The sequence below is a fragment of the Prinia subflava genome, chromosome 8, assembly GCF_021018805.1.
Source record: "Prinia subflava isolate CZ2003 ecotype Zambia chromosome 8, Cam_Psub_1.2, whole genome shotgun sequence".
NCBI classification, from domain to species: domain Eukaryota; kingdom Metazoa; phylum Chordata; class Aves; order Passeriformes; family Cisticolidae; genus Prinia; species Prinia subflava.
Genome location: NC_086254.1, coordinates 28,970,193 through 28,994,406, shown reverse-complemented (window position 1 = coordinate 28,994,406; position 24,214 = coordinate 28,970,193). Strand labels below are relative to the sequence as shown.

The 24,214-nt window shown below is 42.2% G+C and overlaps 1 protein-coding gene across 2 annotated transcripts in view; it reads left to right on the top strand.

Moving 5' to 3' along the window:
- RTEL1 (regulator of telomere elongation helicase 1) overlaps positions 1 to 22,297 on the top strand; it is a 48,567-nt gene extending 26,270 nt beyond the window's left edge. Inside the window, exons 23-36 of one of the 2 annotated variants that reach the window (XM_063404378.1) lie at positions 83 to 226; positions 922 to 1,037; positions 1,886 to 2,009; positions 3,180 to 3,333; positions 4,951 to 5,105; positions 7,143 to 7,238; positions 8,319 to 8,526; positions 9,720 to 9,857; positions 10,539 to 10,655; positions 12,443 to 12,685; positions 14,063 to 14,233; positions 15,075 to 15,260; positions 15,762 to 15,865; positions 21,260 to 22,297. In XM_063404378.1, coding sequence (XP_063260448.1) covers positions 83 to 226; positions 922 to 1,037; positions 1,886 to 2,009; positions 3,180 to 3,333; positions 4,951 to 5,105; positions 7,143 to 7,238; positions 8,319 to 8,526; positions 9,720 to 9,857; positions 10,539 to 10,655; positions 12,443 to 12,685; positions 14,063 to 14,233; positions 15,075 to 15,260; positions 15,762 to 15,865; positions 21,260 to 21,334 — 2,031 coding nt within the window. In that variant the 3' untranslated portion in view covers positions 21,335 to 22,297. The remainder of the gene's footprint in view (positions 1 to 82; positions 227 to 921; positions 1,038 to 1,885; positions 2,010 to 3,179; positions 3,334 to 4,950; positions 5,106 to 7,142; positions 7,239 to 8,318; positions 8,527 to 9,719; positions 9,858 to 10,538; positions 10,656 to 12,442; positions 12,686 to 14,062; positions 14,234 to 15,074; positions 15,261 to 15,761; positions 15,866 to 21,259) is intronic. The other variant, XM_063404379.1, reaches the window with a different exon arrangement.
- The last annotated feature ends 1,917 nt before the right edge of the window (positions 22,298 to 24,214 follow it).

Sequence of the window (24,214 nt, the reverse complement as noted above, 5' to 3'; positions counted from 1 at the left end):
GAGAAAAAGGGCCAACAACTGCTGAATTGCTCTGAAATGTCACTTCTAACCCCACTGATGATGGAAAACTCTGTCCCTGCAGGCCAGTGAGGGCCTGGACTTTGCAGACATAAATGGACGAGGAGTCATCATTACTGGGCTTCCATTTCCCCCTCGTATGGATCCCAGGGTCATTTTAAAGATGCAGTTCCTGGATGAGATGAAGAGAACTAGTGCAGGTGCACAGGTAAGACTGGGCAGCTTCTCACTCTTGGCTCTTTGCATGTTTGTGTCATTGGTTCTGCCTCTTGTCCCAGTGGGTTTTGGGTTTTGTTATCCTCTCAGCCTCATGGGATAATGAGTATCAAAAATGCAAACAGCCTTGGGAATTTGTCACAAATACAGCCACCTTTTTAATGGTGTTTAGGGTTCCAAATTCTGGCACAGTCTTAAATACAGGGCCCAAAAAAGGATGTAATCAGAGTTTCAGTCAAAATCTTTGTATGTGTTATCCATCTCTCATTGTGAGGGATTTATTTCATCCAGATAGAGCGTGGGCAGGAAGAATGGTCTGTGCTGCCTGGTTTGGGAATTATTGTTTTGGAAGTGTGGTGGTGCGTGTTGGAGTGTTTGGGTTTAGTTTTCTAGTGTGGTAAATATGTTGTACTGCCAAGGCTCTGAGTACACCATGTAAGAATAGCGTAAGAAATAGCTGGACATCACTGCTTGAGTTTTCTGTGCTCTGTAAATCAGGTGTGACTTTGGAGTCCGCCTGTGTTTGGTTTTCCTCAGCTCTTTGAGATTTCTCAGATCAGTACATCTGATAGATACTATCCAACATCTGTTCTGTACTTTTTATTTCTTTAGGAAAAAAAAATAGTGACTGTACAGCACAGAGAATACATTTTAGCTGGTAAATAATGTTAATTCTTCCTCTTGCAGTATCTGTCTGGGCGTGAGTGGTACAGCCAGCAGGCATCACGGGCTGTCAACCAGGCCATCGGCCGGGTCATCAGGCACCGCCAGGACTACGGGGCCATCTTCCTGTGTGACCACAGGTGAGCCCTGGCTCACTCAATCCCACAATCTTTTGGGTTGGGAGGAACCTCAGATCTCATCTCTTTCCAACCTCCTGCCAAGGGCAGAGACACTTTTTACCACACCAAGTTGCCCCAAGCCTCATCCAGCCTGGCCTTGAGCACTTCCAGGGGTGGGGTGTCAACAACATCAACAGCTTTGTATCCCAACAGAGGTGTTGGTATTTTGAATATAAATGTGCTGATGTTGCTGTTTGGAAAAGACTACAGTTCATAATATTAACATTAATTTATATAGCAGGTTATATAAATATTGCGCTACTTCAAGGAAGTAACTGATTGTTATCTTCTGCTCCCCAGCGATGTAGTCTTGGAGCTGCAGAAGAAGGTTAATGGTTTTAATGGAAAACAGACTAATTTTTGGAATTCATGTTTTTAATAACACAGGAAACCATGTGACAACAATTTATGATCTTGCACTTTCTCCATCTTTCCGTTGAGATGGCAGTCAGCAGCATTGCAGTGTTTTGAGAGAAGAAGAATGGAAATGAGGGCAGATTATATTACTGAAACAATACTATTTATAGCCATATCCTGTATTTACATTATACTGCATTAGTATCCATTTCTGTAATGCTCATTAGTATAATATGTATATTATAGGCAACAGGAGTTTAATTGATAGTACATGGAATCAGCAAAGCCCTTCTCTCCTGAGTGAAGGCATCACCCCATTACATTTACTGCACTGTTATGTCTTTATTTGTGTTGCTGCTCCTCTCTTGCCCTTTTGGATAATGATCTAGGGTTTGTTTAATTAATTTAGCCCAACCTGGCAAATAATCTTCAGGTTTTCCTGTCCTGCCCAGGTTCACAACTTTTGATGTCAGAGGCAAACTGCCTTCGTGGGTCCGGCCCTATGTGAATGTTTATGACAACTTCGGGCACGCGGTCAGAAGTGTCTCCCTCTTCTTCCGTGTTGCTCAAGAAATTGTAAGTGTCTTAAAAAAAAACCAAAAAAAACCCCCCACTATTTCCTGAACAGTGTTGGGAACTGGGGATGCCAAGCTAGGTGAGAGATGTGAGATAATCTCAGGTGATCTCAGGTTGGAAGGTATGCATCAGCATCACTGAGCCTGGCTCGCTGCTCCTCACAAGCCTGCCTAAAACAGAGTCACTTGTCACTTCTCAACACTGGATGATTTACTGGAGATATGCCTCATCTTTCTCCAAGAGTGATCTGGGACAGGATCGTGTTGTTATGCTGGGCAATTCATTAGGTTAGATCACAAAAATATCTTCCTCTTCCAGCTCCTCCTAAGTAAACATGTGTTTATTGGCTGGTATGCAAATCCTGGAACTGATATTGGCATCCAGAAGCTTTCTGTCTCAGGGTGAGGTTATGTGCGTGGAAGGATCATGCCCCAAAATTTAAATTGAAGCTTTAAATGGACTAGTAAAAAAGAGTAATACAAACCATCAGTTGTTGTTGCAGTTCCTCACTGGGTCACTTATACTAAAACAGCTTCTCTATTAGCATTAGGAAGATGATGTTATCTGTAATAGTTCCTTGATTTAAAAACTAATATTGTAAAAATCCTTCCTAATTCACTGGAGAAAGTCATAGCAAGAAATGGGCTGGAGGCCAGGGTGGGAAATTCTTTGCTCCCAAAAGAGATGTTAAGATTAAAATAAGCTCTTAAAATTTCATATAAAGACTTGGACAACTTCCTGGAAGATGCTTTAGCCAAATACAAGTTGTTCAGACTAATCAGTTACAGATGGATGATGCTTCAGGACTTGATGATCTTTTCTGATCATGAGTGAGAGTTTCATGGTAAATCAAAACCACAACCTGATGTACTTTGTCAGAAGGAGCTGTTGTTGCAAGGATAGCATTAGGAAGTGGTTGTTCTTTAGCAGGTCATGTTCCTTTTTCTGGTACCAGGTCACTTAGAGTGCTTACTGCACTTCAGCTGTGTCACTTGTAAACTGTTTGATCCTTTTTTTCAAAAGCCCATAAACCCAGAGTGTGTAACAGTCTTCTACCAAAGGTTATTTGGGGTAAAGGAGATGTCTCTGGATTGTTGCTGAGATTTTTGGTCACGGATGAAGTGGAAAAGTGGCCTTTGCCTATTGTAACACTTTGTGAACTGCTTGCAGATTCCTCCACCCCTGCCTCAGTGCCCTCCTGGACATAGTGCTTCCCTAGGGGAAAGCAATGCAGCACCATCTACTTCATCTGAGCAGGTCCTCTCCCTGCAAAAAGCTAAAAACCTGGATGACCATGTTCCAAGTTTGAAGAGGAAAAGGAAAGGTAATGTTTGGGTCCTCACAGATACACCTTTTTTTTTTTTAAGCTGAACCACAAAAAGGAGGATCAAATAGCTAGAAACTGAAATGGGAGAGAAAGCAAGGAGAGGTCAAAGACTGATGTAAAAGTCTGGTCAGAAGGGACATAGTTAAGCATTAGAAAATGGGGGGAAACTGTTGCAATTGCAGAGAAAAGAGGCAGAGGGGACTGGCAAAAGTGTCCCACAGAACAGGAGAAGTTTTTGGTGGAGTATCACAGTTTGGAAAATAAGAACGGGAAGTCTCTTTCTGCCTAGCACTGGCTTCTCTGTGTCCTCCTTCCATCCTGCTGTATAGATGATTCTTACTCAGTAATCTGTCTAAGAAAACAAAAAGGACATGGGAACAAAGCAATATTTAAAATTTTGTGGGTAGCTAATGCCAAAGAATAGAACATTTCTCATGTCAGATATTCTTCCAGCACTCTAGACTTGCTGGTTTGGAACAGAACAGTGAAGTTTGTTTAAAGCTGTGATTCCTAACCAGTTATTAGTGAGGGTGAGTTCACATTACGTTTAAGCCAGTTGCTACCTATAGGTAAGGCTTTATAAAGCTTTTATAAAGCTTTACCTATCAGTAACAGCCAGTGTAGTTGCTGGTTGTTGTTAAAAGGGATTATTTTGGCCTCCACTTTTTTTTCTCCCTCTCAAATCAAAATTTCCACTTTTTGCTCCTTCCTTTGATTTGAGTCTCTTTTGTGCAGCTGCACAATGAGCAGCTGAGCTTTGCTGAACCAATTTATTTACCTTCCACACACTTGGCTGGTAGATCCATCTCAAAGTGTGGGCTGGAGTGTGTCACTGGAGGTGAAGGGAAGAAGTTTCATTTCCTGTATAATAGAGAATTTTCAGTTGCATTGCATCAGCTGTAACATCAAACTCCCCTGTAGTCACAGTGATCATAATATACTCCATTCTTCCCAAAATAGTGACTTTCCTTGGCAACTGACTGTTAGAGTCACTTCACAAACTAGTGGAAATACATTTTGAAGGTAATGCCTTACAGAAATATCAAGCTGATACTAATTTAACCCTACTTACAGATCAAAATTCTTGTATTTGAAACCTGGATTCTGATTACTGAGAATATGTAATTTGGGACCTTGGTGACTGTGTCTTATGGGTATTGATACTGTAAGAATTGTAGGCTTTAATAAAAACTTGCTCTGTTTAAAAATAATAAGAGATTTTGGTACAAAACATGATTTAAAAACTCTGGAACTCAATTTTGTGAAAATCCATGAATCTAAAATAATTGAACACAGACAGCTGCTGCAGTAAAACTTTTTCCCATTTATCCTAAGCCATTTTGGGGTTAAATGTCACCTTCACTTAAGAAAAAGTTTGAGAGTAATCTGCCAGGTTGTGGTACTAAATGCTTGACCAACTTTGGAAGTGATGTATAAAAGCAGTCTTCTTATTAAATTATATAGTGCACTTTTGCAAGAGGTGGAAGATTATTTAATTCACCAACAGATATTTAGGGATTGCTTCATAAGATGGGGAACTATCACTAAATTAAAGAAAATGCAGGAGAGAATGTGAAATGTTAATTTGCCTCCTGTGTTCTGCTGTGGTGGCAGTAAATGGAGATGGAGCACCCAGCCTGTGTGTGGAATATGAACAGGAGTTTGTCTCACCCCGAAGAAAATGTGTTGGGCTCTTGGATGCCTTGGAGCGCAGTGAGAAGAGCACTGAAGATGCAGAGGAGGAAGCTGATCTGTCAGGAGAGGAAAAGGTAATGGCAAAATACTTCCTTATAAGTAAAAATTGCAGGCTTTAAAGCAGAATGGTTTTGGCATCAAGGGAGCCAGCTCAATCCTCTTTCAAGAAAAGCTCACCGTGATCAGCACCAGTAACTGCGAGTTCTCATAACTAAATTAATCAAAGGCTTTCCTTGCCACCTCCAAGTAGATGATCAATGGTAAGTGCTTGTTCTGTGCTCCAAGGCTGCTGTCCAGGAGGATTCCTGGAAGTTATCCACACTTTGAGGAGCAAGGAGCTCCCACAGAAGAGGTTTGTAAATACACAATTTGTCCTGGGTGGAGTCTGCGTCAGCCTCTGGTATGAGACCAGATATTGAATTCAAAAAAGGGTGGGACAGGATTTATGGGTTAGAAATTGCATTTTCAGATGAAAATCTTTGATTTGCCCTAGAGAAAGAATGTTGCTGACTTGTGGAATATTTTATCTGAATCAAAAATCCACTATCACGTTAAGGTCAATGAAGCTGCTTCTGTGCTGTTAGTTTACTTTGTGCTTGGATTGGTATTTTTGATACATCAGTAATTGGATTGCATTCTTGCTTCCCCAAAATCCCTGTTTGCAGTAGCTGGATGGCTCCCTTAGCTGGCTGGAGTATTTTACTGCTGGCTTGCAGACCCATTCATGGAGCTCAGCAATGCCTATTGCAGTGTCCTTAAGTACATTCCTTAGGGGTGGAATGCCTGAGGTAAAATGTGTAAATGTAGGAGTATCTGTGGAATATCTAAGTAGGCCCAAGGACATGAATGGAGATATGTACAAAGGACAGCAAATATTTAACTTGTGTGCAGCCAAGTGGAAAATGGGCTCTGTCACTCATTGTGCTGCCATGACATCGACACCAAAACCTATTCTTTGGAAAGCCTGGCACATTTCCAGGGACTTGGTAACTCAGCTACAGAATATTCCTAACACAGCTGCAGTGCTTTTGGCAGAGCTCAGCATTTTCTGGAGTCAAATAAGATGATAGACCCAACAGCTTGGCACTCACTCAGGTCCACTTCCTATTTGCTTATTTGGCTTTTCTGCTTGTCTGAGGCTTGTGGAGAGCTCTGGGGTCACCTTGTGCTGCTCCCAAATTGGTGACCTGGCCCCAGCAGTCTGGTGGGTATAATCCACCCTGGCTCTCAGGCAGCTTTCACTGAGTCCAGCACTGAGCACTGGATTTGGACTGAAGATGAGGTTTGTGTCATTTCCTGTCTTCACCATCCAGCGTAGTGTCTGTGTTATCATTTTTCCTTTTATCAGAGTTACACTGTACTCTTGTTCCCGAAATAATGAAAGTTCAGCTGCTCTCATTCAGAAAGAATTTGCTTCGTCACCTCAAAAATTCACAGTACAAGTAATAATTTCTGAATTTGAATAATTTAAATAATAACAGTTCCCCGTCATCAGATTTCCTTGTGAGTTACGCCTCATGAAAACTTGTCTAGGAAGCCTTATTTCTGCTGAATCATGCTTTTCAAGGTGCTGCCTTTACATAGCACAGGATTTAGGAGATGGTTTTGATAATTTTTCTGACTTACTGCATGTATCATAAATATTTGACTTGCTACTTATATTCCAGTTTTTCATTCCCTTACGTACAAGGAGTTCTGGGCAGGAAAGTGAAGGGAGTGTGAACCACCAGTTACACACAGGTCTGTGTGTACAAGGAGTTCTGGGCAGGAAAGTGAAAGGAGTGTGAACCACCAGTTACACACAGGTCTGTGTACACTCTCAGCTGCCCTGGAACAGTCTACTTTGCTTAGTCAGGAATTTGCACACTCAAGATCCACTTTGTCTTTAATTTCTTCTGGTTTGGTCTCTGTGAGTTGTCCAGTAAATTCCTACCCTCTAGAAAAAGGTATGTGCCCAGGCTCTGTTACAGTAATTTAGGTTGACTTGTTTCACTTTCTTGAATGGGATCATAAACTGGGTTATCAAGTTTTACTGCTGAAAATACATAAATTAAATGGGCAATAACTCTGAGAAGCATTTTTTGTACCTTATTTTCTTTTCATCTTCACAGGCACATCATCTGTCCACACTTTCCCTTCAGTATGAGAAGAGATTAACAGATGAGCAGAAAGGAGGAAGGAAGAAAATAAAGCTAATCAGCAACACAGTAGGTGTTTCCCTGTGTCTATGCCATCCCTTTGAACTGTAGATTGCTTTAATTTGAATTGGAAATTTCCAGACAGACAGATGACTGATGCTAGAACAGATGTGGTTTTTTCTCAGAATTGTAGATATTCATCAATGCATATCTGAAATCTATTTGTCATGCTCTTTCCCAAATCCAGACATCCCAGACCAAATCAAGCACAGGTCCAGGTAGGGATGGTAGGTGAAAAGAATTGTTTTCTGACACTGATAGTTGTGTGAACAATTTGACTGGAGTGGTGGGTGGTTTCATTCCTTTTTATTAAAATGGAATAGTTCAGTTGGCAGGGACCTACAATGATCAGCAGATCCAACTGCTCTGGTGGAGCCTCCAATGGTTGAGCTGACCAGTTTGGGGTAAGGAATCACATCCTACCGTGTTAGCTCTGCAGCTGTGCATTATTGTTTTGCCCTATCTCCAAACTAAATTAACTCATTATGCAGCTAATTGCTTAAGCCACAATACATTCAGGAGAATTCCCTGGGTGATGTAAGTGCCAGTAGTTGTCCAAGGTGCTGTCCTAACTGGATATTCCCTGTCTGTCAATCTGCCAAGCACCTGGCAAACAAAACTCATCCCAAAGCTGATATTATCTGGGAGAAGGAAGAGAACAGGTTCATGCAGAAGGTTGTGTTTGCAGTTTGTTGCTATCTGATGTCACGATGAGTCAGCCTCCAGCTTTGGAATAAATGTAAATTTATTAACCCTTCTCCTGAGAGTACAATTGTGTAATGATACTTGGCTGCCTTCTCTAGGAATTTTTCCTGAAGCTGTTTTGTCAATGGGGAAGGTGAATAATACATAGATTTACAACCTGTCAGGTGGAAACATTGATGGTTCTGTGGTGAGCACAGTGGTGCTGCTGGGTGGGCCATTGGACAGATGACCTTAGAGGACTTTTCCAACCTCAGCGATTTCTATGATTCCTTCCATCACCCTGTGTGCTGTTGGAACTGTAAATGTGTTGCTTCCACCTGAAATCCACCTGAAAGGAGCCCCCCAGGTGTTGCTGTTTGCTGAGGAGCCTCTTGTGCCTTGCAGCAGGAGCGGAGAGCGGAGCCGGCGGAGCCCAAGAAGGCGCGGGCCACGCTTTACATCGCCACGGTGAAGGACACCCTGAGCCAGCAGAACTACGAGCTCTTCTCCAAGGCTCTGCAGCAGTACAAGAAGACAGATGACTTCCATGCCATGCTGTCCCAAATGAGCTCTCTCTTCGTAGAGGATGAAAAAAAGCACGTCCTGCTACGAGGTACATTCAGAGCTTTGGTATATGCCTGGTGTATTTGTAGAAGTGACTTTGGTCTTTTAAGCAGGCTTGGGTACGTCAGAAGGGTTTTAGATGTGAAGTGTAGCTCAATTAGGATGAGTCATCACTTTATATCCCCAGATAACACAGAAGAATCTCATTCTATTGTGTGTTAGCTCATGAAGAAAATCATATTCCATGGAAGTTTCTGTTATTTTAAATGCTGTCTAAAAGTACAGTGACTTATTCCTGGTAATTTAGGAGATAAAGAGTGTGGTTATGTGAGTTGGAGGGGTGCCTTCATAAAGGTTCAGTGCTAAAACAGTAAATAAATAGACAGAATACACAGAAATTTTCTGTTTAAATGATAGTGAGTGTAAGAAAAAGGATCTGGGCAAACATGGATAGTTACTGCATTAGCTGGTTTTTTATTGCCTTTTAACTGTCCTGACAGGAACTGAATTCCCATGAAGATTTCTTCTAGTTTAACAGTATTTTCTGTGTAATTTTTCATTTCCCTCTCAGCTTGTGAACAAACAGACAGATTTTTTTCTGTGACTTTTTCATTAACAGAGATAATAAACACGTAGTTATGCATCTTGTAGATTGTTTCAGCGAAAATCTAAGGTTAAAGAATGGGAAGCTCTGTCACATGGTTTCGCAATTTGATCTACATAAATAAGAAAATACTTGATCACCAAATCAAGGTCTAAATCTAGTTTTGAAAGCTGTCAGGCATCTGAAACCTAAAGTTGATTTGCTATTTAGGGTTCTGGTTGGCCAGTCTTTTGTGGTAAGTGAGTAACATGAGGTGTAAAGTTAACAGTACATCAGTTATTTAAAGTATCGGCCTAGCAGTTATTTGGATCTCATGGTTTATGAGGCACTTCAAGGGCTGTTTCACTGAGAAGTGAGTTACTTTATATTTACAATGAAAAAATGAGGTTTTACCCACTGGTAATAATATTACTCAGTGTTTACATGATAGCTGACCTTTGTGTAATGTGTAATTTGTAAGTGTGCTTATTATATAGATACTAGATAAAAACCTTTAGATTTGAATTTATTTAGTTGCACCTTTTTATCTAACCTTGAAGTTCCACTGTTGTAGGATTCAGTAGCATTTATTACCTGTTGTGGATTGATTTTTTTTTCCCTTTCTTTTTTTCCCCCCTTTTCCCTCTCTCTGATGCAAGATTTTTACCAGTTTGTTCGACCCCAGCATAAAAAGCAGTTTGATGAAGCGTGCTGCAGTCTGACTGGAGCAGGCTGTGGCTACAAACCTGAGCACAGCCTCCCACGGGAGGAGAGGGAGACCCTGGCCAAGAGAATGGGTGAGGAGCTTGGTTCAGTTGGATCATTTGAATGACAAATGTCCTTGTTCACCCACTCATAGAGCAGGACGTCTGAGCTGTAGAAATGCAAGGAAGTTCAATTTAATATGTACTGAGCTAAGTCTCTGTTCTCCATGATCCCCTTGCCTTCCCTTGAGCTGTGCAGATGCCTGAGCATTGGTTACTGCAGAGTTAATAATGATGTCATTTTGTATCAAAAGGGGATTTTACTTGTCTGCTTAAAATGTTTAGTCTGGGGAATTAAACGACCTTGTGTTTGTCTTCTTTGCTGCCCACATAGTGCCACCAGAATTGTGACTGGAAGGTGATTGTGTCCTGACAGAACTTGTCAGGAATCCTGCAGCAGTAAAGTTCTGAAAAAGTGGGGTGTTAGCTCATCATCAGAGAAATAAATCCGTGTGGAATCCCAGACTGGTTGGGGTTGAAAGGGACCTTAAAACTCATCCAGTTCCACCCCCTGCCATGGGCAGGGACCTTCCACTATCCCAGGTTGCTCCAAGCCCTGTCCAACCTGGCCTTGGACACTTCCAGGGATGGGGCAGCCACAGCCTCTCTGGGTTGCTCAGATATTTTCAGCACAGGGTGGTATACTTTGAAATGCACCATTCCATGTTCATTCTTCCCTAAATTCACTGTTAATAAACTGGTTTCATTTAACAGAAGAGAAACAGAGCCAGCAGAAAAGTACATTCTCCAAGGCCTCGTGTGCTCAGCTGAACTCTGGGCTCCACCTGAACCAAGGAGGATCTCACTTGGCAACAGGACTGAATAGTGCAGGTACCCTTCACATTTTAATAAAAACCCAGTCTATTCTGTTTTATTTCATTACAGACTGGAAGTTCTCCTGGAGCAAACCAATATTCTTTTTTTGCTTACCTACCACAGTGGCTCACTCTCTGGAGGTGGGAGGGATGATAATTCAGAGTTTTCAGCAAGGATTGTGCAAAACAAAACAAGAAAGTCAATAAATTAAATCAAGGTGGATGTGAACGAAACCAGCCGAAGCCAGACGTTCGTACCAGAAACTGAGCTGGGAGAGGTGGGAGTTGAGCACAGGTCTGCTGGGCTTCCTGTTTGTCCAGGGCCCATGAAAGGGAGCCAGTTAAAGAATGTGAGTTAGGATTACGTCAGTATGAATTCAGGTATGAAGAAACTGTTTCATTTTGTTCTTGTTGTAAAGCTTACGCTCCCTCTGTGGGCAGCCTGGTTTTTCTGCAGAAACAGGGAGTAGTATACATAACCTCTGTGTGCATCCTTCTAATTTCATTCTGTCCAGTATTTATCTTCAAACTCGTGGGCTCATTCATTATTTAATTCTGGGTTTTCCAGAGAACAGCTGGGAATTTTTTGTGTTTCTCACAAGGAAATGAGTAGGATCGTTGGACAGCTAAGAAGTCTTTCTTTAGAGGACAAAGAATAGTCAAATGTTAATCCTTCCTTAAAAAAAACAAGCCAGTTTCCTGGAAGGCTTTAAATGCTTTTCATGTGTGAAGCCATAGTGTTTCTTTTGATTTGTTTTCTCATTTTCTTTTGTATTTTGAAAATAGTTGAATAAAGCAGAATCTTTAGTAATGATCTTGCCCTGAAACCATTAGAATGATTTCACAGAAACTTATTTCCACTATATGTAATTGAGAAAATAATAGGAGCTAAATGGATGTGTTATTTCTGTGCCTCACTCCTTAAGAAGAGAATGCTTCTGTGGAAATATAAGAAAGCTCTAGGATATCCAATAAATACTGATTATAAAATTCACACCCACGTTTTTTTCCTTCCAGCAAATTGAATGAAACCTGTGTCTTGAAACCTAATTATCTTTATCATCTAATAAAGGGCTTTAAAGATCCAGATACCAAAAGATATGGCAGGTTAATTTAAATCAGTTTCTTGTCATATCCTTCATCCATATTTGCATGCCTGTGATATGCAAACCAGAATTTTTTCTCTAAGACATACCAGAAATCAGAGAATTATATTATAAATAAAGTTCATTTGGCATTTATCAGGATGTTCCAAGCTTCTCCTACCTTTTGCAAACCTCCTACATTACTCTTGTGCTCTCTTGAGTGTTGTTTCAGGTTAGATAATATATTTGGACACTGTTTTTCTGTTGGGAAACACACACCCCACCCCCTGTCTGCTCTTATTGTTAAGGAGTCATAAATCTGTACTTTAAAATTGCACATTTCAGGCCAGTAGAGTTGGTTAACCCATCTGTTTAAGATGCTTTTAGTCCTTCAGTGGACCACAAAACCTGATTCACTGCTGACCTCCATGCCCCTTCTCCTCATTCCCTAATGACCTACTGACACATTTCTCCATTTAAAATGATCAAGGAGCTCCAGAAGATGCTAAAAGTGATCCCCAGAATAATTTTGCTCTATTGCCATTTCCAGGAGCAGGTCTGGCTCCACAGGGAGGTGTATGGCTGGGCAGGTGGGCTTCTCTTCACCACTTTGAAGTGTTTCAGGAATTGCCTTCAGATGAAATGAGAAGTGGATGTGATGGAGGGACCTGTTTGTCTCTGTTCCTCACGCCCTGCTCACGCGTTCTGTGTCTCTCAGGGCAGAGTGCCAGTGCAGCTCCAAGGAAAGAGGCTGAAAAGGCTCCAGGCTCCAGGAGAGAGCATCACCAGGCCCTCAGGACTGCTTATCTCAGCGATGTGCAGAGGGCTCTGGACAAAAGCAGCTACAGCCAGTTCTACTCTGCTCTGCTGGCTTACAAGAAGACAGATAATTACGATGCCATGGTGTCGGTGATAGCAGCACTCACCACGGAGAGGCCACAGGACTTTCATCTCCTACAAAGTAAGGTTTTTTTAAAAAATCACTCTTATTTATTTGAAAGGAAAGTGTGGCTGCTGTAATCTCATGTGAGGTCTCACCTTTTGGTTTAGCTACCCAGATCAGTGGAGTGGCAGAAACAACGTGTTCAATGAATGCCATAGAGAGAGCAAAAAATGTCATGATTATAAAATGTTATCTCTGTTCAGGTAGAAATTGTCCATTAAAAACATTACACAAGATTTCAGTAATTCCAGTCCTAACCTTCATCCCAGCTAACTTCAGTCAGATGCTTCCATGACTGTTTTTTCTTCTCAGTAACTACAATTGCTCTTTAGAAAGGATAATGCTGACTATTGAACTGACTCAGTTGTATTCCCATGACCAATGATTGCAATACTGCTGCTAAGTTCTTAGATCACTTCAGGCTTTTAATTTACTATTCTTCTACAGAGCTTCAACTGAAAATATTTCTGGAACTGTGTCATAATTTATTTTCTCAGAAGTGTTTTGTTTTTTTTTTTATTTCCCTTTCGTAGGTTTAGTGATGGAAGGATTTAGGGAGCTACAGGTTTTTAAATTTTGAAATTGGGCTTGAAGAAGAGGCATTATATGCTGATCTTAGTTGCCTCAATGGTGATATCTTGTGTGATCTTCTCCCATGTCTGTGGGATGACTTCTGCTGGAAATGATGCATTCGGTGTATGCTGGGAAATGCTGATGGAACTTTGTTTGTTATCTTTAGCAGATAACAATAAATATTCCACTGGCCTTGAATAGATCCACAGTCTGCAAATTGTGAGAGAATACCCTTTTTCTGGTGTGTTAACAAGTTTGATTAGTCTTAGCAAAGTGGAGAGTGGGAGAAAAATGATTTGTGTGGCACCGTGAGTCATAACCTCCCCCTGAGCGCTCTTTCACAGTCACTGTCTCTACTGAGCAAATGTTTTGACCTCAGAGCACTTTGTGGTAGAATTGTCTGTGCTTGGCAGTAAATCTTAATTGGGGCTTTTTAGAATTTCTGTATGTTGTGAATCCTTGTCAACCAAACAGCAACAAGAAATTTCCTTCCCGAGTCTCTCTGTGTGTACCTGATGTTCTTAGGTCACTCATCAGGTGAAGCACTGAGGTGGGTGTTTATCCTGAGCTGTAGAGAGCAAAACAATTTCAAGATAAATTGAGATTATTTTCAATGCTAAATATTCATCTGCCTTCTGGCAAGGAAAACCCCATAATTATAAAAATCACAAAAGCATCAAGCGTTCCACCAAGCTTAAGATCCTCTGAGGGATTGGACTGATATTACTCAGGTTCCAAAGAATTTCTCCCCACCAAAATATGGAGTCTCCCATGGTCAGGCATTGCTTTTCTACACATTTGACTGTGTTTTCTCTTGGCCAGGGTTTTACATGTTCGTGCGTCCTCACCACAAAGAGCAGTTCAGAAAGCTGTGCAAGGATTTGACTGGAATGGTCTGTGGTGAGGGAGAGAAGCAACTGCAACAGCTGGAGCAAAGTGAAGGGAAACCCCAGAGCTTGGAGAGCTGCACAAAAGGAATCAGCCACGTGCAAGGTGGGGAATGAGCAGTTATCAGAAGTTTAGAATCTTAGTTATTATGATGGGTAGGGCTCAACAGCCTTAGACTCACAGAATCACAGACTGGCTTGAGTTAGAAGGGACCATCTTCTAAAGCTCATCCAGTTCCATCCTCTGCCAGGGGGAGGGACACCTTTCACTATCCCAGGTTGCTCCAAGCCCTGTTCAGCCTGGCTTTGAACACTTCCAGGGATGGGACAGCCACAGCTGCTCTGGACAACCTGTGTCAGGGCCTCACCACCCTCACAGGGAAGAATTGCACCCTAATCTCCAATCTAAAGCTGCTCTCCTTTAGTTTAAAGCCATTTGCCCTTATCCTATCACTCCCCACCCCTGTGAAAGTCCCTCTCCTGGGCTAGGAGGCCTGTCAAGCAGGATCAAAGCCATTGGTTATCTCTACATTGGGTTAAAAAAACCACACTCAGACAGGAGTAAGATAAAAAGTAACATGAGTTGGGGAAGTGCAAAGAAATAAGAAAGAAATTAGTTATAGTTCTGCCGTGTTTAAACTGTGAAGTGTGTTAAGGCAGAATTTTTACATTTAAGTGAGATTGGGGCAGGAGTGGATCAAGGCCCATTCTGTAGGAAGAATTTCCATAGAACTATTCCCATATAAAGGGTCTCTCTCAGTAACATTCAGTGTGTTAGTATCTATCAAAAACATCTGTTGCCAATCATATAGCATAAAAACTGAGTCTTCAGATTCGCTTTTCTTCTTATACAATGACAACTGAGGAAATTTCCTGATGTGTTTTGCAAAGTCTGAGTGTTCTGCATGATACAGGTTTATACACTGGTTTTCTCTTTTTCTCCCCAGACACAGCCCCTTCTAAGAGTGGGGCACCAGGAAAAATTCAGAGTAAGATTTCCTCCTTCTGCTTTAGCCAGAAAAGTGAACCTGAGTTGCCAAAGACTGAAGTGTCCAAAGAAACCAGTAATGTGAGAGCACCCACAGACTCTGGAGCTGTGCCCATCTTTCCCCTAGAGATGGAACCAGAGTGTGGTAGGTACAGGGGAGGTTTGGGATGTCATTTTCTAATACTTGGGAATAAAGATAAATTACAGAAATGACACTGAGACTGATGGTGTATGAAACCACTGGTTCCTGCCTGTATTTGCTCAGGTGGAGCATGACTGCTGTGGATTGCTGAGTAAAATCTGTACTTTCTGTACCTTGCATGTGCTCTCAGAGTGCTTCATTGTCTTCATCACAATGCTGTAGTAGTTTCCTGAGAACTTTAGGGATTTTTTCTTGGCAACTTCCTTGTAAAGGAAGGATGTAACCCGAGTTCCTACTGGGATCTGATCAAGAGACTATGAGGTCACTTGAAAGAAATAATATAGCAGGGCACTGTTGAGGTAGTTCATTGCACTTGTGGTCATTGTTTTCTGGACTGCACTGGAAGTGTGGATACATGAGAATTTCACAGGTGATTACAGGAATTTAGTCATTTCCTCCCTCTCTCTCTCTCTTCCCCTCTCCTCACCCTCCCCTCTGTTCTAGGAAGATTCCACTGCTCTAACTGCAAATGCGAGGATGATGTGCCTTTTAAATGCCCATTTTGTGACTTCACTTGCTGCAAAACGTGCTGGAAGCAGTTCTTAAAGGTTCTCCTGTTTATTGGTTTGGTTTTTTCCAAAACTGCTGGGGAGTTTTGTGCTTTTCAGGAGAATGATGTGAACAAGCCTGGAATCAGAATTCTTCTGTTTCCAGAAAGAACACCCAAATGCCAGTGGAAGATTTACCACTTAACTCATTGTTTCCCATGGTTTGCAATATGATTGGAGGCAGATCTCTGCCCTAAGCTGGGGTTTTCACACTTTTGCATCTTTCTGAGCTGCCTCCACGTGTTTTCTGGACTAAAACTACATAGGCAACAAGCTGTGGAGTCAACTTGAAAAACTGTGGGGTTTTTTTTTTTTTAAATTTTTTTTTTTAATTCTCTGTTTCATAATTTTCCCCATCAAAATCTTACTGTAAAGCTCTATCATGAGAAGGAAGCAAACAAGCAAAAGGCTGCCCAGGGAAGTGGTTGAGTCACCATTCCTGGATGGATTTATAATGTGTAGATGTGGCACTTAAGGGCATAAGTATAGAGGTAGACTTGGCAGTGTTGGGTCAACCACTAGACTCTGTGACCTTTAGGGTCTTTCCCAAGCAAATGATTCTGTGAATCTGTGATTCTGAATTCCTGCTCAAAGATCTCCTGTGTCATCCTGTTTGTTGGTTTCCCCAGCTGAGTAAATTGGTGGTTGAAATTCTTTAGGTAAGAGGATGTAGCTGGTCCCAATTTGCCTGGGTTTGGGAGAATCTTACTCAACATTTGATTCAGCAGCCAGGGGTTAAAAGACTTTCAAAACCAAAATAATGAGAGAGTTGAGGGGTTTCTAAACATTCATATGTGATGAGAAGGCTGCTGATTAATGGAGCTCAGGAATATCCAAAAACAGTACAGAAGGAAAAGAAAATTCTTCAGCTTATTAATCTGTAAGCAAGTGCAAAATAACCAGTTATTCCAAATTCCAGAGAAAAGTCTTTTTCTCAGGAAGAAGACATTGACTTGTCAGCTAAGCACAGAAAACATTGGACTGACATCCAAATAAAATATAACAGCCAAGACAGAGTTGGTCCAAGAGGAATATAGAATAAGCATAGGATCAGAGTGGTTTGGGTTGGAAGGGACATTAAAGCTCAGCTCATTCCACCCCCTGCCATGGGCAGGGACCTTCCACTATCCCAGAGTGCTCCAAGCCCTGTCCAGCCTGGCCTTGGGCACTCTCAGGGATCCAGGGGCAGTCACAGCCTCTCTGTGCCAGGGCTTCACCACCCTCACAGGGAACAATTTCTTCCCCATCTCCCATCTAACCCTGCTCTCCTTTAAGGCTATTCCCCCTTGTCCTTTTACTCCATGCCCTTGTCCAAAGCCCTCTCCATCTTTCTCAGAGTCCCTTTAGGCACTGGGAGGGGCTCTAAGGTCTCCCCACACTCTTCTCCAGGCTGAACACCCCCAGCTCTTTCAGCCTGGCTCCAGAGAAGAGCTTCTTTAGCCCTATGATTAACCAGTAACTTCCTCTGGATTTATTCCATAATGTCTAGACTGATGTCTCAGACACATGTCCTAGAGAGAATTCAGAATAGCTGTTCAACTAAATTTCCTTCTTAGTCTGTTCTGTCATATTTCTTTAAAAATGTTAAAATCCAAAAGTATTGGATTATAAAGAACATACTTAAGAACAAGAAAGTCAAAGAAAGGCATCTCATGTTTGCTGCAGATGGGACAGTCAAATTTACTGCAGAATATCTAATTTTTCCTTTTGTGCTGAAGTGTAAAAGGGGATGAATATCTGACAGGCAGCATCCTCCACTGCTGAAAGGACTCCAACAAAGTCATGACAAGAATTTTACAAGCATGTGCTCATAATCTTTGCCATTTGAGACTTGAGTTGCTTAAGGACTGAATGAGGTCCCTGGGGAGTTTTTTTGGTTAGGCAAGCATTTCAGCATCCCACAGCATGGTTGTTATCTCAGGCAATAAGTATTGACCTTAAAAAGGGGGAAAATTCACTTCTTTTACCAGTAAGATGGAATTTATTGTTTCATCTGTTTAAGAATCCAGAAAATTAGAGCTGTTGTATATTGAGCAATTGTACTGCCCTGTTCTGGTTTTTGTCTTGAAATTGGTCATTTAATGGTCTGGATTTCTTCTTAGTCCTCAAGTTAATGTGTGTTTTCATAGATCATTAACTTGGTCAACCTAATTTTTTATTAATTGCTCCTTTATCTGACTGTACATTTCTCAGAGCAGAGATTAAAATAGTCTGGCCTGCCAGATGAGATTGTGTTTCAGTTTCAGGTACTTGAGAGTGTCCAGGGGAGGGGAAGAACTGGATGCACCTCCTGGGATGAGTGGCTGAGCTTGTGTGGGTCAGAGAAAGGAAGCTGAGGGTGAGGTGGTGGATCTCTGCAGCTTCCTGAGGACGGGGCACAGGGAGCTGCTGAGCTCTTCTCCCTGGGATTTAATATCAGAATTCATGGGAGCTGTCCAAAGCTTTTATCAGTGAGGTTCAGCCTGGATATTTGGAGACATTTCTGTACCAAGAGGGTGCTCAAACACTGGAAGAGGCTTCTTAGAGAGGGCCTAATGCTCTTTAATATTACATTGCCATAACTTCTGTTCAGCCCTGAAGAGCTCATGATCACTGTAGGTCCCTTCCAACTGGAAGTATTCTTTCTCTTCTATTTAGATATCCCATGCAAAACCATGTTTGAGGAAATGAGTCATGGGTCATTTGCTAGTAATGATTTCCATATTTGCTACTTACCTGAATAATCTTACTAATAATGTTTTCCATATTGGCCACTTACCTGATTAATCACTACACAGGTATAATCTGTCATAAGTAAAATTAATGTTCTCGATGTACAGGAATGTTAAGTGGCCCATTATGTGATTCAGGTGTTGTTTGATTAATGAAAAGTCAAATACAGAGTCATAGAATCATTGATGCTGGAAGAGACCTTAAAGACCATCAAGTCCAAGCATCAGCCCAGCACCACCACTGTGTTCACCTTAGAACCACGTCCTGCCATGGCCAAATGTGTTTTGAACACTCCCAGTGTTGGTGACTCCAGCACTTCCCTGGGCAGCCTCTTCCAGTGCTTTACTGCCCTTTCCACGGAGAAATTCTTCCTATTGTCCAAATCTCCCCTATCCCCTTGTAATTTAGGATATGAGTTGGGCTGATGCAGAGATGTTTCTGCAGTGATGAGGCAGAGCTGTGCTGGTCATGCAGCTGGAGGGAAGCACAGGATTGCAAACAGGAAGATTATCCTGTGTTTCCCTGAACCCAATCCCAGAGGAGCCATGTCCTACCTCATCCATCCCCAATCCCACTCATGCCCAGGGAGGTTGGACAGTCACCCCCATCCATATGTTTGGGATTAGGGACACTTTTACCAGCAGGAAATGAGCCACCATGTCCAAGCTCTGAACTCTCATCAGATGGGACTGGGCTTTGTTACCTCTGACAGGGCTGCATTTAAAACTGTTTTTCTTTCTTAATAACTTAGTCACTGTTTTTTCAACTCAAATGCCCTTTGGTGCATGTTGTCCCACCAAGGAAGTGATTCAGAGTGTCACTCACAGCGCGGATTTGCAAACTGTGATAATAACTTGTCCAATTTGTTATTTTGGTAAAAGAGTGGTGGGGAGAGGTGGTGAATAATTTTGGAAGCTTTTAGAAGATACTGGAGGAGCAATTCCCTGCAGAATTCCCTGCAGCTAGAGGAGGATTAGGGGGACTAGTGCTGGAGCATGTTGGATGACTCAGTGTGTTAGGGGAAGCCTCAGAGATTGGACCAGGATATGCTGCTTTGAGGTGTGGTTTTTCTCTCCAGAGTTCAGTTGCTGCTTCCCAGTGTTTAAATGCATGGTTTGTTTATGCAGGCCTTCCAGAAAGCCTGAGTTATTCTCATTTGGACTATCTGTGATATGGGCAAATAATCAAAGATTTCACAATTAAATGTCACAGTTAAAATTGCCTTTGGTAAAGCACTGGCTTTTGGGAGATAAAGTGACTTTTCCTCTCCCCTTTCATTTATGATATTTCAGTCAATGTCTCCAGAACCAAAATCCTACTGCCTGAGCCTGCTTTGCCATCTGCACCTTTTCTTGCAGTGGCTCCCCACTGGCAGAGGTTAGATGGGATACTGGGAAGGAATTCTTCCCTGTGATGGTCCCAGCACAGGGTGCCCAGAGAAGCTGTGACTGCCCCTGGATCCCTGGGAGTGCCCAAGGCCAGGCTGGGCAGGGCTTGGAGCACTCTGGGGTAGTGGAAGGTGTCCCTGCCCGTGGAAGGGGTTTGGAATGAGCTGAGCTTTAATGTCCCTTCCAACCTAAACCACTCTGTGATTCTGATGATGAACTTCTGCACCGTGCAGTGCCACTGATGTAGCTGACTGTGTTTTTAGGCCTCCTGAGCTGGCAATCTTCTCCCAGAGATTTTTTTAAAAATTTATTTACTATCTCCTTTTTGAAATAAACAGATCAGTTCAGTTTTACCAGTAATTTGCAAGCCATGGGAAGAACAGCTGGGATTCATCTGCAAGTCAAATGACTTTAAAATTGATGATTAGTGAAGAAGAAACTGAAACCTGAGTGGCAAAATGATGCCTCATGTGCCTTCATGTCTTGTGCTGCTAATGATAAAGGTGTGGGATGCTATGAAGAAATAAATGTATTTGGTTCCCCTACAAAACTCTTGGTAATGACCACGTGTGTCATCCATTTCTGGGCATGGAGGAGACATTTCCATGTCTTCTGTGCAAGAGGAAGCAGGAATTCAGGGAACTCATCAACCCCTTGACAGGATTTTACTCACAAGTGCAGCTGTACTTCACAAGAGCTCTTGCAGCTCCACATTTCCTCGTTCCTGTATTTCAGTCCTCCAGATGTGTCATAGCTGGGACAGGTGCTGTGAAGTCTGGTGCCACTTTGCATGGTGCCTCCTCTCCTTTTTATTCCTGCCAAATAAATAATTGACTGTGTGGTAACAGTGAGGTTGCAAGCAGCAGATATGATCTCGATCTCGGGGCTGACACGGCACTGCTGCAGCTTGTGGTTCATATTGGACAAAATGTGCTAGAGATATTTAATATCAGAGATTCACTGACTGGCTTGGGTTGGAAGGAACATTAAAGCTTATCTTCTCCCACCCCCTGCCGTGGGCAAGGACACCTTCCACTAGACCAGGCTGCCCCAAGCCCTGTCCATCCTGGCCTTGAACACTTCCAGGGATTCTCTGGCAAATCTGTGCCAGGGCCTCTCAGCACCCTTTGAGCAAAGAATTTCTTCCTAAAATTTAACATAATGCTTCCCTGTTTCAGTGTAAAACCATTGCCCCTTATCCTGTCGCTATTTGCCCACATGACAACTCCCTCCATTCATGGCATTTCCTCCACAATAAATACATTCTGTGTGTTTTGTTTGTTCATTTCTACAGGTGCTGAAGAAGTGTCCCGAGTGCCGCAGTGAAGTGAAGAGGAAGCGATTAATCCAGGTTTTCTTCTGGTCCTGATCCACCCACAGAAAGGGCAGGAGATCCTCTGTGCCAGCAGAAGGCAGTGGCTGTGCCCTGGCTCTTGCTGAGCAGGAGCCAGATGAGGATGAGGATGGAGATTCTTTAAATCCCTGTGATCCTTGTCTCTGGATTAGGAGTGAGCCCCAGCACAGGTCGTTTTCTGGCAAAGGTGATCGAGCCTGAAAAGTCTCACTGCAGGGACAAAGCAGAACATACTCCTCTCTTAGAACTAAGAAAGTTAATTTTTTACTCACTTTACCCCCTGAATTCTCCTGTGGCCACTCTTTGGCTGAAATTTTATATCCTGGAGGCAGCTGTCATTTCAGGTAATACCAGATCATGGAAAAACCCCAGGAATGCTCCTGCAATGGCCCTGAGCTGGCTAAGGAGGCCAGACTACCCCTACCTAACCCACTGGTGTTCCTGGAAGAGGTGATTCACATTCACTGTTTGGGGTTTGGCAGCAGCCACTGTCTCCAAGAGCAGAAGATACTGAAAGGATCATTTTATACAGATGAATTCCACTGGTGGATGGTGAACAGAAGCTCCCTCATCTGCTCTACACCCCAATGCCTGATTCCAACTATCATGGGATTTTTTTGGAACATGCTTCTAGGGAGGCTTTACTCTTCACTCAGTGCTGGTATTTCCATCTGCCTGTATTACCTGATCTGCTTTCCAAGAAGAAGGAACTAAATGTTTTAAAACTTTTAAATTAATCAAGTTAGATGGGTTAAAAAAAATTCCTTGATACTTCCACTCTCTGTGAGTAGTGGTTAACCTAAAAAATTGTATCCATTTTAAATCTTCTATAGCTGCTGTAAATTAGACTGTAAAATAAAACCATTTTGTCTAAGTTTGATTTGGTTTAATTAAAAAAAAAAAGAATTTTAAAAAATAACCAGATATAAAAACACTGGACATTGAGTCCTAATGGCCCTGGTAGGAGCAAGTGGAAAGGTTGTACCCTGTAGGTGATTTTCATATCAATGGAATTTAGAAAATTTTATGTTAATAGAATTTTATTCTTAACAGAATTGAAAAGTCAGCTGTATTTTAACAAAGTATCCTATTTCCCCTGGTTGTAGAATTCAAACGCAGTGGCACTTCATATCTCAGAGTTGCTGGCAGTGAAATGGGAACTTTTGTACTTCATTAACAATTAAAATAACAAACTCTTAGGCAGGAATTGAGGTGGTTCTGGGCTATCATAGTCTGTCATGTTTAAATTTGTGGATGAATATTACCTTCTAGCCATGTACCTATTCAGTACAGCAAAACAAGAACAAATAACGCAGGTAAAGTCCTGGATGTTTCAAATATAAGTGGAAGAAATGACAGAAAAAAAAAAAAAAAGTTATGTAAATACAAATGTGTTGTAAAAATGAACAGAAAAATATTTGGAGTGTGGCTGGGAGCAGTGAGCAGTAAAATGGCATTTATTGGTGGTGGTTCAGTGCCTGGTGTGTCCAGGAAAGCTGCAGCTGACTGCTCCTGCCACTGGAGGGAAACCACAGCACAGCCAAGAGCCCTCGGGGACGGTGGCACCACGGCTCTGTCGGGTTTACTGATGGAAATATCGGCCTTGGGCTGCAAAAACGCTGCCAGATCCAGCAAGACAGAAGGAAATACTTGAAAAGTATTGTGGGGTTGAATTGCTTCACACACTTGGAAAGGGATAAATATGATGATGATGTTTTTTCCCCTCAACTAAAGTAGTTTTAAAGTTGTGCTTTTTCCTGGAGTTGTTTTTAGTCTGAAGACTGTTCCAACCTGGGGATGCTCAGTTCTGAGACAGGGCAGAGAAACAATGTTAAGGATATCTCAGTGCCTTCAAGAGATTCACAGAATGCTTGGGGTTGGAAGGGACCTCTGCAGATCACCCAGAGGATGCAAGTGATGCAAAATTCCTTAATGCCTGGGGGGACAGAAACCTATTGTGGACACTCCTTGCTGATTTTAGGAAACAAATGACACATGGCTTACAGATCATGAAGGAAGTAGATAATTTTTTGATTGTCCCTGCTGTGCGTGCAGTGCTATGACTAGACCTGAAATATTAGTGGTGTGTCATTGAACAAGCCTTTCCTGCTGTTTTTTTTCCCCATCGAATCAGCTGAAAGGACTCACAAAAGAGATCAAAACAGCAGAGCAAAATGTTTAATAATCAGGAAAGATATGAGCCCTGTCTTTGGCTGGCAAAGTGGTTACTGATGGGAAGCGAGGGATTTCTTTGCTATAGAGAATTTTCTATGAATATAACAAGAAACCTTATTTTGCAAGAGTAGTTTTGGAAGGTAGTGCTGCTGGACACCCCAGAATGAGAATATGCCCTGTGTAGTGAAAGGGAAGTTAAGTCAGAGCCTGGTAATACAAAGCTAAATTCCTTTCCTGTGCTACCTCCACTGGTCAGAGTCACTATGAGTTGTGTTGCTGCTTTCTGGTAATCAGACAATGATAAACCCTTTCTGGGGGGGTTTGTTGGGCCAGCAAAGAACAGACAGAAAAAGAATATTTGAACATCATTGTTCCACTAGTCTCTGTTGGAGTCTGGGGAAGTTGTCTGGAGAAGCCCTTTCTGTCCCATTAGTGTGGTGTTTTCCTCTCTGGGAGCATCCATCTGACACATCTTTGTCGTCATCAAATTTACAACAAAAATAATTGTTGATGAGGCATCAAATTCACAACAAAAAAAATGTTGATGAGGCATCAAATTCACAACACAAATAATTGTTGATGAGGCATGGCAGTGCAGCGAGCAGCGGCGTGTTCGGAGTTTCCCGGTGCATTCCCTGTGTCCCAGTCCATCCCAGCAGGGACATGGCTGGGACACAGGGACTGCCAGCAGGTGCCATTCAGGGTGTAAGCACCTGCTAT